This window comes from Artemia franciscana, unplaced genomic scaffold, assembly GCF_032884065.1.
Source record: "Artemia franciscana unplaced genomic scaffold, ASM3288406v1 Scaffold_2430, whole genome shotgun sequence".
Classification (NCBI taxonomy): Eukaryota; Metazoa; Arthropoda; class Branchiopoda; order Anostraca; family Artemiidae; genus Artemia; species Artemia franciscana.
Window position 1 is genome coordinate 17,810 of NW_027063311.1, and position 20,412 is coordinate 38,221.

The 20,412-nt window shown below is 34.0% G+C and overlaps 1 protein-coding gene across 1 annotated transcript; it reads left to right on the forward strand.

Annotated features, from left to right (window-relative positions):
- Positions 1 to 301: 301 nt before the first annotated feature.
- Positions 302 to 13,016, forward strand: LOC136042906 (uncharacterized). Its single transcript, XM_065727832.1, has 3 exons — positions 302 to 381; positions 4,777 to 4,947; positions 12,143 to 13,016. Exons 1-3 carry the CDS (start codon positions 331 to 333, stop codon positions 12,479 to 12,481), a joined length of 561 nt encoding a protein of 186 aa, XP_065583904.1. The 5' UTR covers positions 302 to 330; the 3' UTR covers positions 12,482 to 13,016.
- The last annotated feature ends 7,396 nt before the right edge of the window (positions 13,017 to 20,412 follow it).

The window sequence follows — 20,412 nt, forward strand, 5'->3', positions numbered from 1 at the left end:
TTGTTTCACGCGAAAACACTTTTCATGACAACCTGGTTCGTCATTGTTTCACGCAAAAACAGCGGTTGAGCTCAACCACACCGAGTGGTTGAGCTCAAACAGTCTCTTTGGTTGACGCGAAAAAAGGCCTTTGAAAAGTTTCAGTCAACTTGAAAAGTGAATCAAACGCAACTTTTGTAAGGCTTGTAACTTTTGAAGGTAATCTTGAGTAGGCTTTGACGTCAATTTGCATCTCATAAAACGCTTGGATTAGTCAGATAGGTAACCAGACAATTAAAAGAACACAGGGATAGATTGTCAATCAAAAGCAAAACATTTCAAATTATAAGCATGATATGTAACCCAGAAAATATAAATAGTGTTTCTTTATATTTGTCTAAGGTATTTAGATTTTATCATATAAACTTCACAATAGTAAGTTTTGAATAGAAAGTTAAGACATAATTCTCTAGTACTCTAGGATTATGAGTTTTATTTCGTCACTGGGCTTAGTAACCACTCTACGTTTGTACTAGTTATTATTAGTATTGATAAAATGATTGATGATTTATTCAATCCTCTAAATTGGCTGTAACCTAGGCCTAAAAAACATACTTCAGCCTGTATTGTTTTTTATTCATAGAAACAAGTTTCAAAATGTTTGCTTTTTAAAATGTGTGTGCTAGGATTTTGCTATCTTGATAATTTTATGGGTTTTAGGTTGTTGATTTTGATATAAGCCTAGAGAACAACATGTAGTAAAGGAGACTTGCTATACTTTACCCCCCACCCTATTGTAAAGATCTAGATAGCCCAAATTGTATATTTCCAGTTCATTCTGCTACCCATTACTTGTTTCTCTGGTTTTTGTTTCACTGCAGTTGATTTGGTTTACTGGTACATGGGTAGAAACAAGATAGAGAAATTTTGAAAATAGATGGGAAATATACAATTTTGGCTAGTTATTTGCATATTAGGAGGGGGGGGGGGGTAAAATGTAGCAAGGATGCACACAAAATTGCTAGCTTCAATTTATTCTGGGTACCTTATTCTGCACATTATAAAGTAGGCTATGAATTGTTTTCTTAACATATTTCCTTCTCTAGCCATTTTCTTTTCATGTGGTTTACCGAGGAAGAAACCCTGTTGGCTACATTACTTGATGTTTTATCCTCTTCAGGATTTTTGATTTTCAAGGTAATGTACTGCTTCAGGTACTTTGTCTTCATCATTTCCTCTTGTATCCCTTTTTTTCAACACTCTGGTTATACAAGTCAGAATCTTTAGGTTCAACAAAGGTTTCTGAATGATTGATTTGGTAGAGAGCATTGTTTATTGCTGAGTTCTGACAGACCAGGGTAGGCTCCTCAACAGTTACTGTTTATTATTGGATGCAGCTGTATATGTGTACATAACCAGAGTCCCATAGTCCTGTCTCAAAGTCTCATCACCTTCTAGGAAAATGACTGTAAAAGCTCTTTGGCAGACCTGCTCATTTCCTAGAGTATTGAAATTTGGCTTAGAGATCTATTTATATTTCCAATGAATTAATACACTTTAATCTATTCTGATAATAATACCCTCACCTCCTATGGGCTCCTGGTTTCTAGCCCAGTTTTGTAGTATCTCACTTCAAAAAGATCTCTAGTCCCCACTTGCATAGGATGCAATTGGTATTTGTTGTTCTTATATAACAAAATGATGGTCCCATAAGTCCCTTTAAAAAAATGATAAATGCACAGCATTAATTTCATTCTCATGTTGCTCTGGCCAAAGCTAATCTCCATTTAAGTTCCAATTACAAAAAAAACTTCCTACTATTCTACTGAACAGCAAGGGTGAGAGGGACCATATGGTCACATTTTTCCTAAATCATATGTGTTAAAAAGTCCTTAGTGATTCCAGTTCAAACAAGGTATGTCATGCCTACCTGTCATGTAGAATTTGTTGATGTGGTTGGCAAGTTGGGTTGTTTAAGGACTCAGTGGCTTACTTTTGTTGTCAATTAATATAGGTTTAAAATCTCTATAATGTTTTGGCTCAAAAAGGTGCTAGATGTCTATCTTACTGGTAGAAATTTGGTTAGAAGGGGGCATATATTACTTTTGTTCAAAGTCTCTGAAATTCAACAGTTTTGATTCAGTCAATTGGAAGTCCATAGCTGGTTTTGAGCCTAGGGGAGTATTGTCCCAAGTTTTTGGAAAAAACCTGGGGCCTATTTTTAGATTAGCCCCTTCTTTGACCACTGAAGTTGCAAGCCTCAAAGTGCATTTTTGATATGTCCTTGGATGAAATTAGCTCTTTATTAGATGTTGACTATTGCAAAACACTCCAAGTGGAGCTATTCTAGAGAGAAAAAAGTAGAGTTGCCTTAATTAAATGCCTAAGCTCCACTATAACCACATCTAGGCTATCTTAAAGAATTCTATATTCAGGCATTGTCTGGGTTCTTCATTGAGTCAACATCTCCCTCGTGCTACATAAATCGACTTACTTGACTAAAGTCCCATTCAGCCTTGGTGTTTGTCTTGGGGCCTCTCTCCTCACAAGCAAATATATTTGTTGTTTAAACTGCTCCCTGTTTTGTGCCAATCTTAGAAGACCAGGGAGGTTGCAGTCAAAGTTCCCCTTCCAGTGCTTTGGAGGGTGACTGTAAGGGCAATAACCATGGATGCAACCTTTGAAGGCGATTTTTGGTATTTGGTTGTTGCACATGCACTGGACATGGCCAAGCCACCTGAATTGTTGGACATAGACCCAGTTCAGGATGGTAGTGTTATGCTGAAGTCTTTTGAGTAGGTTGGCATTTGAGACTTCATTGAGATTTATGTATGTAATGCCAGCAATTTGATGCAGCTTTGTCTCAAATGTGGCAAGTTGCCAGTATTTATTTTATATTTATCTTATTTGAACTCAGTAAATTATCACAAATTGAATTTAATCCAAATTCACCTGTATCTCTATTTATGGAATTATTCTCGAATAAAAATTTTTTAATTTCTAATAGGTGAATTTGGATTGAATTCAATTTATGATAATTTATTGAGTTCAAATAAAGTAAATATCACCTCACCTAAAAGCTATGACCTCTGTCCACATAATATGTCAGATAAATCTAATGAACTGGAACTGAAAAGGACAAAGAGACTGGCTTCTGCTGTTGCATTGAAAAAAATCAAGAGCAGTAAACTATATGTAATTAGTTTATTAGGTATAAATTTTGTTTGGTTTTAGTCATGTCTTTTAGTTTTACTGCTGATGATGAACACTTATATGTGTTCAAAATATCCAGTTAAATTTTAAATCTGTTCAATGTCAATAAAAAGGTTTCACCCCTATTTTGAACTGTTTTACTTTTGTCAATACAAAATTGATTAAGGTTTTGGTGGTTCTTTCAGGGGATCTTGACATGACTTTTCATTGCTCTCTGTGTTTGAAATTAGTGTTGGTTACTACCAGCTTGTTGTCTTTGCAGTATTCCAGAAGGCACTCACCTTTTTTGTTTCTGGTGCCATGTCAAAATTTTCATAATTCAAGCCCACTACTGCATTAAAGTCTCCAATAATGAGAATTATGTCTTATTTTGGAATAGAGTCTGTGATGCTTTGGAGTTGGCTGCAAAATTCATCTGAGTCTTCATTGCTATGAGAAGAATCCAGCACATAAACCTGGATGATGCTCAGGTTTGCAGTCAAACCTTCAAGCCGGATAGCAATGATACATTCAGAGGCTAGAGTTGTAGAGATAAGTGATTTCTTTGCTTTCTTAAAAAGAATAGATCTAACTCCTCAGTAATGAATTCCATCATAACAACCTGACAAAAGTAGTGTTGTGGCCCCAATCCTTTCAACACCAGTTACTGGAAGATGGGTTTCTGACAGACCAATGATGTCCCATTTATACCTGTTGATTTCTCATACAAGTAGATCCTTCTTTCCTTCCTTAGCCAGGATCCTTACATTTAGATGTCCTATTGCCAATGTTGTCTTAGGGATAAAACGGGTAAAAATGTTGTCTTAGGGGTTAAGGGTAAAAAGTGAGATTGGTTTAAAGGTTCCATGACTTGGTTTAACTTGGTTTAAAGGTCCTGACTTGGTTCAAAGGTTCCATATCAACAGCAATGAAAACAATCTGCTTTTTTATTGTTTTAATTCTGTTTGTTCAACTTTTTTCAGTTTAGCTTAGACTTTGCTTCTTTTACAGTGAATCATCACTTTTTTTTAAACAGTTTCTTTTGATCTGTCGTGAATGTTACTTGCCAAGTTTTCTTTGGATGTTCTTGTTTGGCAATATTAGCTTAAATATTAATATAACTTGTTTTAATTATTGTTGCAGCAATAGCTGCAACATAGTAAAGCACAAACCATGACTCATGGTAACCAAAAATTTAGATAAGTTTAAAAAAGAAACTGTAAGTGAGAAAAATCGCCATTATTTAACTTATTCTTAATAGTAAAAAGTTATTTTGAAAACAAATTTAAGGGAATTTCTAAAAAATACTCTGAACCCTTTAAAAAAAGGTGTTGGATCAAAAAAGAAATTACACTATTGGAATCACCAGGGCCAAAAACCCTATTCAGGGAACATAAGCTCTCTTGGCTTGAACAATAAGGATGATGCCTTTTTTTCCATGGGTAGCACTGATTTGTCCTCATTTTTTTCTGTTTTTTTTTTTTCATTGCTAGCAGGACACTGAAACATCATAGAAAGGTGTTTAGACCTCCCTGTAGAGCAAATGGCTACATCTGCATACTTTTGTAATTAACAAAACACAATATTAAAAAAAAAATCTTTCAGGAACTCTCATCAAATGGATTTGATAGTTTTGTTGAAGATAACAGACTATGTACAATCAGCTTAATAAATTCGACCATATGTTTATACCATTCATATAGAAACCTACATGAGCTACGAAAAGCTGAAGATGATAAGGTTCAGAAACTGGTGATTGAACTTTCTGATTATCAGGTATAGTATTATTTCAATATTTCTCATAACTTTGATAATTAGATAATTTTGAACTGTTTTACTTTCGAGCAAAATTAGATCAAGGGGAGTGCTTAACTTGTACTGGTTAACTTAATTGTCAAAAGGACACATTAGGAACATCCCAGGAACAGTCAAGGGTTTTAAGCTGAAACTGTTAGGGTATGTTAAGGAAGATGTTGAGCTAAACAAAATGCATGGTAAAGTGGTCAAAGTTTAGTTCTCAATTGCCAGGATAACAGAATCAAGGGGGATGGGCTCCCTATTTTCCTTTTTTATCATTCTTAATTGTCTATCTATGGTATTTTCAATAAAGTTAATTTGGTAGCCACTAGAGAATAGAATATCTTTAACATGATATAAATCAGAATTTACATAATTACATCAACTGATTTTTAGAACTCTGTTGACTAAAGAGATTATTACCCCTCTTTTCACAGTAAGAGTGTGATTTAATGAGACATGTAGATACCAATCATTATGGGCTGGTTTTCTATGTATAGAAAATTCAAGACTAGGAATGTTTTTATAACTAAAACATCCAAGAAAGGGAGCTTTCCTGAATCATGCATTTGTATTATGAATTGGAGATTTGAATCAAAAGAGTTCAAATGTGCCGAAAAATCTTTTAGAGACTCTTGTCTATTGATCCTAAATAGAAAGAATATCATCAATTAAGCAAAACCAGAGAGAGTGTTTTAAGTGGAAACTATTCAAAGCAGATTGTTCTATGAAATCCATGTAAAAATTTGTCAAATAAGGAGACAAAGCAGTGACTATGTCTAGGCCCATGACTTGAAGGAAAAGTTTTTAAAACTTGTTGTAAAGACGAACTAGTATCATTATTGTGTAAGCAGATTGTGCTATGAGATGCCTGTAAAAGTATGCCAAATAAGGAGTCAAAACAGTGCCCATGGGTAGGCCTATGATTTGAAAGAAAACATTTTTCTTGGAACTTAAAAATACAAAGAAAACTTGTTACAAAGACAAGCAAGTGTTGTTAATGTGTCAATTTACAAGGTTTTGTAATCTGACCAAGCAGAATTTTCCACTAATTTTCTTTGTAAGGCCTGCTCACATTTATGGACATCGCAGGAAGTAAGTTGTTTGTCTGTGTGTCTGTCTACTGACGTCATGTTTGTGTGTTGACTGACGTCATATTTGTTAACTGACGTATCTATCTATATATATAAAAATAATTTGTATGTGTTTCTGTCGAGTGACGTCATGTTTGTGTGTCGACTGACGTCATGTTTGTGTGTCGACTGACGTAATTACAGACCGGGACATCAGGACACGAATGACGACCGGGACATAGGGAATATAAATGACGACCAGGACACTCAAAGAGAAAGCGACTGGGACATAAATGACGACCGGGACACAGGGAATATAAATGATGACCAGGACTTACGAATATACAACATTCTTCGCTGTCCCATTGTCTGTGCATATAAATAGATCGTCAGGTTTACCGACTCTTGAACATGCAACATATAATTGTCCATGGGAAAAATAATCCGTATTCAGATCTATACCTCATTATTCTAATGATTGCCCTTGAGCTTTGTTGATGATGATTGCTAATCGAACATTCCCTGTGTCCCAGTCGTCATTTATATATTCCCCCTGTGCCCCCCGCGTCCCCATTGTAGTTTTGTCCCTGTGTCCCGGTTGTGATTTATATTCCCTGTGTCCCGGTTGTTATTTTTGTCATGGTGTCCCAGGCTGTAATTTCTCTTTGATTGTCCCGGTCGTCATTTATATCCCTGTGTCCCGGTCGTCATTTGTGTTCCGGTCTGTAATTTCGTCAGTCGACAAACATGACGTCTGTCGACAAAAAACTTCATGTTGGCATAATGCTCAATCCTTATAATGACGTCAGTTGACAAACATTATGTCAGTTGATTCAACAAACATGACGTCAGTCGACAGTCGACAAACATGACGTCAGTACACAAACAATTTATATATAGATGCGGACATGTTGTCTTAAATTAGAGAAGGTGAAAATATTGATTGAATCTTTTAAAATTAAGTTGTTATAAATTGGGCTTAAGGAAATATCTCCTGTGTCCCTATTTATAGCCAAATTTCTGTTTATATACTTTGTGATCTCATTTGCCTCTTTAAAAGATTGTAGTTGGCCATTTACAGTAGATATTAAAGTTTCCTACTCAAAAAGAACCAATTGTTCAGGATTTTCAAAAATATGGAGGGCCAAAGCAGAATCATATTTGTCATTTTTATTTTTGAATCTCAGGGACTTATCTATTGAAATTTTGCGTACATGCAAACATTCCCTCAGTTGTTGATGGGTCCTACAATGAAAAAATTTATCATATGAACACGGGACTCTGTAGATATAACTACCTAGTATAAGTTCTGTTTTATTCTTTCCCGATTTGAAAACATGTTCAACTTTTGGTTGAGTTTTGAAAGAAAGAGAGATATAATGTTTTTTTTTACCAGATTAAATTAGAAATAGTCGTTTTCGCGATTTGACCATCTGGGGGGGGGGAGTGGGGGTCGGTTAATTTGGAAAAAATAGAAAAAATGAAGTATTTTTAACTTACGAATGGGTGGTGAGGCATTACTAAAATTTGATTTTAGGAAGAATATCCTGTCTCAGAGATGACATTGGGGGGAGTTGGGGGAACCTAAAATTTTGGAAAACGCTTAGAATAGAGGGATCGGGATGAAACTTGGTGGTAAAAATAAACAAAAGTCCTATATACATGATCAACTTAACCGGAACAGGTCTGCTCTGTTTTGGGGGAGTTGGAGAGGGGAGAGAAAAAATGAGGTATTTTTAACCTACGAAGGAGTGATGGGATCTTTATGAAATTTGATTTTTGGAAGGATATCGTGTCTCAGAGCTCTTATTTAAATCCTGACCGGATCCGGTGACATTGGGGGGGACCCCCACAATGTCCAATGTTGGTGCAGCTTTATTTTGTCAAGTATGGTGTGTTTGATCTTGAGCCTTCCAAACAGCCTAATATTAGAGATCTTGTCCAGGTATATAATGTCTGCAATACGGCGAAGTGACTTTGTTTCGAATGCGGCTAGGCGACGTTGGTCATCTAATTTGAGGGCCCATGATTCACAAGCGTTAATGGCAATAGGGACAACTAGTGTGTTGAAGAGTCTTGTTTTTAGCACTGTCGACAAATTCCTTTTCCTCCAGATCAGCATCAAGGCTTCAAAGCTAGAGTGGGCAAGCGCCAGTTGCCTCTTAATATCTTTCGAGTGGTTGTTATCGGACGTTATAAGCCTACCAAGTTAGGTGAAATCTTCAACCCACTCTATGTTGTCACCACTGAACTGGAGGCTTAAGCTTTCTTGGTTTTCCGGCTTTCGCGAGCAGAGCACGGCTTTCGTTTTTGAGGAATTGATGGTCATTCCACAGCGGCTGGTGGTTAATTAGATGTTGTCGGCCTGGGACTGAAGATCCCCAAGGCTCTATTTATTTGGTCTATGTCGTCTGCATAAACTAATTTATCAATCAATATCCCCCCCTCCATGAGAACACCTGACGATTTGTCAAGGAGTGTAAGAACAGGCGTAAGGAACAGGTTAAACAGTTCCAGCGAAAGCAAGCAACCCTGCAACATACATGTCGATGTTTCAAAGCTGTCGGAAAGTCCCTCTCCCGTCATGATCTGGATTCTGAACTTTAATTACATACCCTTGATCAATGATGCCAAGTTTTGTGGCACACCCTAGTGGAGAAGAATGGGCCACGTACCTTCTCTCCATGTGAGGTCGAAACCCTGCTTCAAGTCAATGAAAAGGTGAAAATACTAAGTTCAAGCTCTAGATATTTTCAATAATCTGACGAAGCGTAAATATCTGATCAATCGTTGACCTGTTTTGGTGGAAACTGGCATAATATTTTGGAATAACAGTTGAAGCTTTAGCTCTTAGACGCTCCAGCCTTACTCTAGTGAGTATTCTAGTATCGTAACTCATAAGGCTTATAGTCTGGTAGTTATCACAGGTTTCTTTCGAGCCTTTCTTATTGAGTGGAACTATTGTGGCTTCACACCATGAGGAGGGGAAGTGAAATTCCTCCCAAGCAGCATTAGCAATTTTTAGGTACAGGTTTACAAGAGGATTGTAATTTACTTTTAGTAACTCTTGTTAGATTCCATCTGGGCCTGCAGCTTTGTTTGTCCTTAAACCTCTATTGCCAATTCTGTCTCAGACCCAAGTGGGGGTGAACTTGGGTCTGCGGTTATTACGCCGAGAGTGTTAAACGGCGATGGGTCTGGAAGGATCATTGAGTTTAATTTGCTCTCAAAGTCTTCTTTCCATCTGGTTTAGGTCCCGTCTGTAGTTTGGATCTGGTTACCATCTTCATCGAGGAGGGTACAGGCTTTCAGTCCCTTTTTTAGGTTACTTCCTGCACTCGTCTGTACATGAAGTGAGTGTCACATTTCTTGAATACCATTTCGCATTGCTCGCTTTGTTCTCTTACATTGGAGCGGTGAGCACGGTGAGTTGCTTTCTCTCAATTGTTTGTACAGGTCCCGATTTTCTCTATCTAGTTTGTTAGTATTTTTGCGGTTTTCTTCGCATAATGTGATTATCTCTCATCATCAATTTTGACTCCCAGGGTTGACTTGGCGACATCGTATATAACCTGCGAGCTAGTCTTCACAAGATTGTCGATGTCATCCTTTGATAGAGTATCCGGGAATGTAGAGAGGAGTTATGAAATTCTTTCGGAAAGAGTAGTGGTGTATTTGTCGGATACTGTAGTCTTCTAAAAGGTCTAAATATAATCTATTAGATTCTGAGTCCTTCTATCTGGGGAGGTTTAGGTTGTTTTATGACGGGCTCTGTGTTTGAAGAATGTTTTACAATAATAAAATCACTATCTCGGCAAAGTTTGAATAAGCGCCCAACTCTTTTGTTCATCCGGCCATTGCCAAATTCACCCATCACGACCTGGTTGTCAGATTGGTCGTCACCGACAACGACGTTAGAGTCCCTGATGACAAACGCTATATCTCTTTTGGCACGGAGTCCACTAGACACTGAAGTTGGAGATATGAATTTTCATATGTTTCATCATCTATTCTGGAGTCAGGTGCATATTCATGGTTAATTGTGAGAATTGCGTGCGAGTCTTTCAGGCGTATCATGATCGGATGTTCAAGGATGGCGTGTTGCTGCGATTACTGATCTCCTAGTCATACTGGAGAGCAGGAAGCCAAATCCCTGCCGGTGTTTCTCATCAATACGTCCTTACAGTATAACGGTAGCGTCATCAAGTTTTTCTTTGCTGGTGAGTAGGAGGTGGATTTCGGATAGGCCGATTACGTCCCAGTTGTAACGGTTTATCTCTCTCAGAAGGGCTTCCCTTTTTCATTGTTTTGCAAGTGTTCTGATGTTGACGGCACCGATTGATAAATTTGATTAAGGCGATATAATGGCCTCTAATGGTGGAGTTCTCAAAAGTTGAGGTATTCACGCGATTTGCAGTCGGCGCATTGTTGGCTACCCCGGACCTAGTAGTATCGCCGGTTTCCCCGGACGCGGTAGCATCATCAGTTTCCCCAGACGCGGTAGCAATGGTTCTCACATTCATTTGTTTCCTCATAATCATCATAAAAGTGAAAAAAGGGGTTTCTTGGCAGACGTCAGGACTCTGGTAAGCCACTCCTCTCTGTCGCTAGCAGGGGGTGACTATATCTCTTACAGATAATACGCCCTTATGGCATCCTGCGTTTCAACAATTCACTCATTGCTGGGGGGTGGATTAAGACTGGTGGGACGTGTCCACACGTCGGTGAGCCCTGCCCAGTACACATCAGAGGGACCATCCTCGTCCTTCATCTGTATTTATGTCCCCCGGATGAGGGTGTTCCAGTTGTATTTCTAAACCCCCAGAACTGGGTCCCCCTTTGGCCCGCTCCTCCCATCTCTATGGAGGTATCCTACATATCTGCAGGATATTCTCCGATCTGCCACTTGGGGACGCGCTAAGTGGCCTGGAGAGGCTCCTACTGAGAAGGTAACTCAGAAGGTTGCAAATAAACTCAATTGAAAATTAAAAAAAATATATATAAAAACAAAGACAACCGACTTGTCTTCTGAAAAAATGAGTTCCTTCTGAGGCTCATGAATATAATGGATTTTAGGGTGCATTGGCCACCGTTTTTGATTCATAAGCAAACGAATTCTTGTTTAACTATGAATGGCTATCAAAATCCCTTTCAACTTTGGTCCCTTTTTCGTCCATAGAAGTCCCTTGACAGGTTGTCAAGTCCCTTTTCTAATGAGCAGGAATCATTCTGAGTCCTGAGATAGTTATACCTTGGACATGTCCTCCGTATGCCTGATTATAGACTTCCTAAAATGCTCCTTCACTGGTAACCGGAAGGTGTCCATTAGCGAGGAAGACCAAAGAACACGCGCAGTATAATGTACGAACGTGACTGAAGAGCTTTTCAGACGAGTCTCGTCGAAGGGTGGGAGAATATCTATGCTGAAGCCCAGTTAAGGGAAGATTCGAGGCTACCCACTGACGTCCTATTTGCCACTGACGCCCTGTTTGCCTCTGGAGGCACTGAAGGAGTTAAGATCTAAGGCAAGGTCTTTAGAAGGGACAGAGGGTGTTAGCCCTACTCCTATCAGTTTTGTTCGTTTTGAGTTTGATTTTGTTATTTATTGTAATTTCTGTTTGTTTTGGGTTCCAATATTTATTGATAGTGATTTATGATAGTTTTACGCTTGAAAAATTATTTGACTTTATTTCTGCACATATTTGGTTTAGTATAGCCCTTTACTTTTCTTTGCAAAATTGTTTTGTTGAAAAGTTTTTTTAAATTAATTTACTTGAAATAGCGGCCTGAATAAAGGTTATGTCAACGTGATTTGTTCTTTCCTAGGTTCTTGTTAAGACAAAACCAAAGGTTTTTCCTTTGTGGGATAAATTTATTTGAAATATAAACTAATTTCTGGATAAGACAGACCGCATATAGAATGTATAGTGTGTGGGTAGAGTGTCGGTTCGTTCATTTTCCGTGTAGAGTTTGAAATTGGGCTTGAATTATTAAAAATACCAATTTCAAGAAACCTAAAATTCTCGAATACAAAAGCTGACATATTAACTTTGTTAAACACTGATTTATTGCAAAAATTTTGAAATATTTATTAATTCCAGAGAAAATGTGCCAAGCTGTCAAGTGAAAATGCAAAACAGTCCCGGATTCTTTCTGAAGCTGGCCGAAAAGAAGCAAAATTACAACAATCCATTAAAGATCTGGAGACAAGCTTACGCCGTGAGAAAGAAGAGAGAAAGCGGACCAAGACTGAGGGGCAATCCAGAGTACAATACCTTGAGACTGCCTATAGGCGGATACAAGCTGAACACGAAAAACTATCTAATCGAATAAAGAAAACCCATAGAATAGTGCCACCAAATATGGAGGTTTCATCTGTCATACCACTGCCTGAATCTCATGTTAGACGAAAATGGCCTGAAGAAGAACAGAAAAAGTAAGCTTCCGATGAACTTTTGTGAATATTTGGCTAGTAGAAGTAAAAATGACAATTACAGTTACCCAGAACCTGATTAATATTTTCCGGGTAGTCAAACAGTTAGTTCATACCATAGAAAACGAGTAGATTCCTAAACAAATAAAGGATATACTAAAGGTATTACCGCCTGAGATTGGTTGAGTTCTGTATGCAAGATTTTTAGATTCTAACCTGTAAATTTCTTATCCAATAGCAGCCTTATTGGTAGGCTCAAGAGAGACAGCTTCAGCCGTCAAGCTATTTGATTATATATTTTCCTGGTTGTTAGTCTTTGTGGCTTTTTAGTCTTCAAACGACTCTTTTTTTGCTTTTTACATTTTCAGGCTTTGGCACTGAAAATGAGTCCGAAAACATATCATATCCTTTGAATATTATCGCCATGGTTCCGCTGTTCTCTGTTGAAAAGTCTATCTACGGGGAAGTAGTAGGGTGTAGTGTAGGGGGAAATAGACAGAAAAAAGTTGATTTACCATTCAATTTCCTTCCCAAATATAAAAATTGCTGCCCTCACAATTGCGTAATTTCTTTTGATATAATTAGTATTCATTGTTTTGGGAACTTGACCTTTCGCCACTGTGTTGTGGCAACTAAACAGGTATTTTATCGGATTGATGAAGTTTCTTGATTACTAAGGTCCTTGTGTCGACACTGTAGTCTCTGGGTGATTTTCGCTTAAAACATTTGATTGATCCGCCTTTTTTTTTAAATGTGAATCAATCTTTATTAAATTTCTTTTTTAAATATTTTTTAATAATAAAAAATAACAATATGATAACAAAAAGATATGATAAAGATAAAAATAAAAAAATGATACCAATCATTTTTGAATATCTATTTGAAGTCTAAATTTAAAATGGGCTCTTTCCGATTGAAAAAAAGAAATTCGACACTTCACAATCAAGGCCGTATCCAGGGAGTAGGGGAGAGGTGTTGCCGGTTTTGAACCCTCCTCCCTCTGCCGTCGTCAAATTTTTGTTCAACTAGTAAAGAATTAACAAATGTTCATATAGACAAATTTTTTGATGTGTTTTTTTGTTTTCTATGATAAACCACCAACAATAAATAGAAATTATAAGAAATTATAAATATAAATTATAATTAATAACCAAATCAAATTGCAAATGATCAAAAACTAAGAGGAGTAGGGCTGACGTCCCCTGCGCCTTCTGAAGACCAGAACATAATTTGAACTTTATTGAAAACCATCTTATTTCAAGCTTTGTGTTTTTAATTCTCATCTTATAAATAAAAACATCACCATCATAACCAAAATTGCTGAAAAAATAAAACATCACCATCATAACCAAAATGGCTGAAAAAAACAAATGGATATGGATTCACAATGTACAGTATATATACTGACATTCACGCTTGAAAGTTTTAATAATTTTAAATTTATTAATGTTTAAAAAAACTTTTAAATTGTATTTCGTTTCTAGTCAAGTACTACAGTACTCTTAAGCTGTTCATGAGGTATAGCTGTTGCAACCTTTTGATAACCTGCATCCACATAGCGTGTTTCGATTTTGTTCACTATCCTCTTCAACATTCCCTGAAAGTTTTGTGATAATACCCTTAGCTTGAATAGTACTAGAAGTAGCCGTCTTAGCACTAGCTGTGGCAGTATCTTAGTAGGAGTAGCAATTGTAATTGTAGTAGCAGTAGTAGTAGTGTTAGTAGTTATAGAAGTATGCACATTTTGTATTTTGTTTAGTTTAACGTTCCCCTTAATATGTCCTAAAACTTTCAATTTAATACCTTAGACCATTCCTGGGATACTGCCTATAGCCCATTTTACAGCCTTCTTGTATAGAGTGTATTTTTATTTATTTCAACATCCCCCTAAATTTTTCCTGAGAGTTTCAACTTCCTACCCTTAGCCTGAGTATAGTAGCAGTCGCAGTATGTAATCATTGCAGTATGTGAAGTCGCAAGTAGCAGCAGTACGCACAGAGTGCCTTTTGGTTAGTTGAACGTCCTTCTCAACACGCCCTGACAGTTTCTATTTCATTGTCTAAGCTATTCCGATAAATTGCTTATACATCTTTCTGGCAACCTGAATGAAAAAAATGTGTTTTGATTTCTTTCAGCCCCCCTCTCCCCATAAAAATGTCTTCTGAAAACCAAACAACCACAACTTAGAAACAATAGGGTATTTTTTTAAGACAATGGAATTCATTTCAGTGAATATTTCGACCCTATATCCAAGGGCTATTTTCAGCACACCAGGAAATATATATATACTAGCTGTTGGGGTGGCGCTTCGCGCCACCCCAACACCTAGTTGGTGGGGGCGCTTCGCGCCCCCCCCCCCCCCCAAGCCCCCCCGCGCGCGTAAGTCGTTACGCGCCATAATAGTTACGCGCCATTGTAGTTGTGTCCCTATGTCCCACCTGTGAATATAGATAGATATATATATATATATATATATATATATCTATCTATCTATATATATAAAAATAAGTTGTCTGTCCGTTACGCCAGATTATATCTATATATATAAATAAGTTGTCTGTGTGTGGATCTGTGGATGGATCAGGTGACGTCACCTGAAAAAACTGGATCAGGTGACGTCAAAACTGAAAAAACTAAAAAAAGGCAAAAACTACAAAAAAAACTAAAAACTAATAAAAAAAATAAAAAAGCTAAAAAACTAAAAAAACTAAAAAAAGGCAAAAACTACAAAAAAAAAACTAAAAACTAATAAAAAAGCTAAAAAACTAAAAAAACCTAAAAAAAGGCAACAACTACAAAAAAAACTAAAAACTAATAAAAAAAATAAAAAAGCTAAAAAACTAAAAAAAACTAAAAAAACTAAAAAAAGGTAAAAAACTAAAAAAAAACTAAAAACTAAAAAAAACTAAAAAAAAGGAAAAAACTGAAAAATAAGCTAAAATAAAGGTAAAAACCAATAAAAAACTAAAAAAAAACTGAAAAAACTAAAAAAAGGCAAAAACTACAAAAAAAACTAAAAACTAATAAAAAAAGTAAAAAAGCTAAAAAACTAAAAAACTAAAAAAACTAAAAAAAGGTAAAAAACTAAAAAAAATAAAAAATAAAAAAAAACTAAAAAAAAGGAAAAAACTGAAAAATAAGCTAAAATAAAGGTAAAAACCAATAAAAAACTAAAAAGAAAAAAAGGAAAAAACTAAAAAAAAATTTCATCTAAAAAACTAAAAAAAAACTAAAAAAGGTAAAAACTAAAAGAACTAAAAAAGAAAAAAATAAATGACGACACTCAAAGAGAAAGCGACCAGGACAAAAGGAATGTTCGATTAGCAATCAACAAAGCACCGGGACACAGGGAGTATAAATGACGACCAGGACATAAGTAAAAAAAAAAAACTATCTATATTATAAAAATAAGTTGTCTGTGGATCTGTGGATCGTGGATCAGGTGACGTCACCTGAAAAAAACTGGATCAGGTGACGTCAAAACTGAAAAAACTAAAAAAAGGCAAAAACTACAAAAAAAACTAAAAACTAATAAAAAAAAATAAAAAAGCTAAAAAACTAAAAAAACTAAAAAAAGGCAAAAACTACAAAAAAAACTAAAAACTAATAAAAAAGCTAAAAAACTAAAAAAACTAAAAAAAAGGCAAAAACTACAAAAAAAACTAAAAACTAATAAAAAAAATAAAAAAGCTAAAAAACTAAAAAAACTAAAAAAACTAAAAAAAGGTAAAAAACTAAAAAAACTAAAAAAAACTAAAAAAAAGGAAAAAAACTGAAAAATAAGCTAAAATAAAGGTAAAAACCAATAAAAAACTAAAAAAAAAACTGAAAAAACTAAAAAAAGGCAAAAACTACAAAAAAACTAAAAACTAATAAAAAAAGTAAAAAAGCTAAAAAACTAAAAAAACTAAAAAAACTAAAAAAAGGTAAAAAACTAAAAAAAATAAAAAATAAAAAAAACTAAAAAAAAGGAAAAAACTGAAAAATAAGCTAAAATAAAGGTAAAAACCAATAAAAAACTAAAAAGAAAAAAAGGAAAAAACTAAAAAAAATTTTCATCTAAAAAACTAAAAAAAACTAAAAAAGGTAAAAACTAAAAGAACTAAAAAAGAAAAAAATAAATGACGACACTCAAAGAGAAAGCGACCAGGACAAAAGGAATGTTCGATTAGCAATCAACAAAGCACCGGGACACAGGGAGTATAAATGACGACCAGGACATAAGTAAAAAAAAAAAACTAACAAAACTAATAAGAAGGTAAAAACTACAAAAAAACTAAAAAGAAAAAAAAACTAAAAACTAATAAAAAAACTAAAAAATCTAAAAATCTAAATAAACTAAAAAAGAAAAAAAAAGGAAAAAAATAAAGGAGAAAAACAAAACTTAAAAACGAATGTATATACAGACCGGTACACCGGGATACAAATGACGACCGGGACACAGGGAATATAAATGACGACCGGGACACAGGGACACAACTACAACGGGGACACCGGGGGAAACAGGGGGATATAAATGACGACCGGGACAAAAAAACTAAAAAGAAAAAAAAACTAAAAATTAATAAAAAAACTAAAAAATCTAAAAATCTAAATAAGCTAAAAAAGAAAAAAAAAAGGAAAAAAATAAAGGAGAAAAACAAAACTAAAAAACGAATGTATATACAGACCGGGACACCGGGATACAAATGACGACCGGGACACAGGGAATATAAATGACGACCGGGACACAGGGACACAACTACAACGGGGACACCGGGGGAAACAGGGGGATATAAATGACGACCGGGACACCGGGACAGGGAATGGTCGATTAGCAATCACCATCAACAAAGCTCAAGGGCAATCATTAGAATCATGAGGTATATATATATATATATATATATATATATATATATATATATATATATATATATATATATATATATATATATATATATATATATATATATATATATATATATATATATATATATATATATATATATATATATATATATATATATATCTATCTATATATATAAAAATAAGTTGTCTGTCTGTCTGTGGATGGATGGATCAGGTGACGTCACCTGAAAAAACTGGATCAGGTGACGTCAAAACTGAAAAAACTAAAAAAAGGCAAAAACTACAAAAAAAACTAAAAACTAATAAAAAAAATAAAAAAGCTAAAAAACTAAAAAAACTAAAAAAAGGCAAAAACTACAAAAAAAACTAAAAACTAATAAAAAAGCTAAAAAACTAAAAAAACTAAAAAAAGGCAAAAACTACAAAAAAAACTAAAAACTAATAAAAAAAATAAAAAAGCTAAAAAACTAAAAAAACTAAAAAAACTAAAAAAAGGTAAAAAACTAAAAAAACTAAAAACTAAAAAAAAACTTAAAAAAAGGAAAAAAACTGAAAAATAAGCTAAAATAAAGGTAAAAACCAATAAAAAACTAAAAAAAAAAACTGAAAAAACTAAAAAAAGGCAAAAACTACAAAAAAAACTAAAAACTAATAAAAAAAGTAAAAAAGCTAAAAAACTAAAAAAACTAAAAAAAGGTAAAAAACTAAAAAAAATAAAAAATAAAAAAAAAACTAAAAAAAAGGAAAAAAACTGAAAAATAAGCTAAAATAAAGGTAAAAACCAATAAAAAACTAAAAAGAAAAAAAGGAAAAAACTAAAAAAAATTTTCATCTAAAAAACTAAAAAAAACTAAAAAAGGTAAAAACTAAAAGAACTAAAAAAGAAAAAAATAAATGACGAAACTCAAAGAGAAAGCGACCAGGACAAAAGGAATGTTCGATTAGCAATCAACAAAGCACCGGGACACAGGGAGTATAAATGACGACCAGGACATAAGTAAAAAAAAAAAACTATCTATATATATAAAAATAAGTTGTCTGTGGATCTGTGGATCGTGGATCAGGTGACGTCACCTGAAAAAACTGGATCAGGTGACGTCAAAACTGAAAAAACTAAAAAAAGGCAAAAACTACAAAAAAAACTAAAAACTAATAAAAAAAATAAAAAAGCTAAAAAACTAAAAAAACTAAAAAAAGGCAAAAACTACAAAAAAAACTAAAAACTAATAAAAAAGCTAAAAAACTAAAAAAACTAAAAAAAAGGCAAAAACTACAAAAAAACTAAAAACTAATAAAAAAAATAAAAAAGCTAAAAAACTTAAAAAAACTAAAAAAACTAAAAAAAGGTAAAAAACTAAAAAAACTAAAAGCTAAAAAAAACTAAAAAAAAGGAAAAAACTGAAAAATAAGCTAAAATAAAGGTAAAAACCAATAAAAAACTAAAAAAAAACTGAAAAAACTAAAAAAAGGCAAAAACTACAAAAAAACTAAAAACTAATAAAAAAAGTAAAAAAGCTAAAAAACTAAAAAAAACTAAAAAAACTAAAAAAACTAAAAAAAAACTAAAAAAGGTAAAAAACTAAAAAAAATAAAAAATAAAAAAAAAATAAAAAAAAAGGAAAAAACTGAAAAATAAGCTAACATAAAGGTAAAAACCAATAAAAAACTAAAAAGAAAAAAAGGAAAAAACTAAAAAAAATTTTCATCTAAAAAACTAAAAAAAACTAAAAAAGGTAAAAACTAAAAGAACTAAAAAAGAAAAAAATAAATGACGACACTCAAAGAGAAAGCGACCAGGACAAAAGGAATGTTCGATTAGCAATCAACAAAGCACCGGGACACAGGGAGTATAAATGACGACCAGGACATAAGTAAAAAAAAAAATTAACAAAACTAAAAAGAAGGTAAAAACTACAAAAAAACTAAAAAGAAAAAAAAAACTAAAAACTAATAAAAAAAATAAAAAATCTAAAAATCTAAATAAACTAAAAAAGAAAAAAAAGGAAAAAAATAAAGGAGAAAAACAAAACTAAAAAACGAATGTATATACAGACCGGTACACCGGGATACAAATGACGACCGGGACACAGGGAATATAAATGACGACCGGGACACAGGGACACAACTACAACGGGGACACCGGGGGAAACAGGGGGATATAAATGACGACCGGGACAAAAAAACTAAAAAGAAAAAAAAACTAAAAACTAATAAAAAAACTAAAAAATCTAAAAATCTAAATAAGCTAAAAAAGAAAAAAAAAGGAAAAAAATAAAGGAGAAAAACAAAACTAAAAAACGAATGTATATACAGACCGGGACACCGGGATACAAATGACGACCGGGACACAGGGAATATAAATGACGACCGGGACACAGGGACACAACTACAACGGGGACACCGGGGGAAACAGGGGGATGTAAATGACGACCGGGACACTGGGACAGGGAATGGTCGATTAGCAATCACCATCAACAAAGCTCTAGGGCAATCATTAGAATCATGAGGTATAGATCTGAATACAGATTGTTTTCCCATGGACCATTATATGTTGCATGTTCAAGAGTCGGTAAACCTGACAATCTATTTATATGCAAAGACAATGGGACAGCAAAGAATGTTGTATATTCGCAAGTTTTACGTAGTTAAAACCATATATATATATATATATATATATATATATATATATATATATATATATATATATATATATATATATATATATATATATATATATATATATATATATATATATATATATATATATATATATTCACAGGTGGGACATAGGGACACAACTACAATGGCGCGTAACTATTATGGCGCGTAACGACTTACGCGCGCGGGGGGGCTTGGGGGGGGGGGCGCGAAGCGCCCCCACCAACTAGGTGTTGGGGTGGCGCGAAGCGCCACCCCAACAGCTAGTATATATATATATATACATATATATATATATATATATATATATATATATATATATATATATATATATATATATATATATATATATATATATATATAAGTTTTAACTACGTAAAACTTGCGAATATACAACATTCTTTGCTGTCCCATTGTCTTTGCATATAAATA

Bases quoted from the DNA above. Each gene is read 5' to 3' on its own strand.
- LOC136042906 (XM_065727832.1), top strand. From the start codon at position 331: ATGATATGTAACCCAGAAAATATAAATAGTGTTTCTTTATATTTGTCT. The intron at 382-4,776 runs GTATTTAGATTT...AAAATCTTTCAG, and splicing joins TTTCTTTATATTTGTCTAAG to GAACTCTCATCAAATGGATT. The intron at 4,948-12,142 runs GTATAGTATTAT...TATTAATTCCAG, and splicing joins TTGAACTTTCTGATTATCAG to AGAAAATGTGCCAAGCTGTC.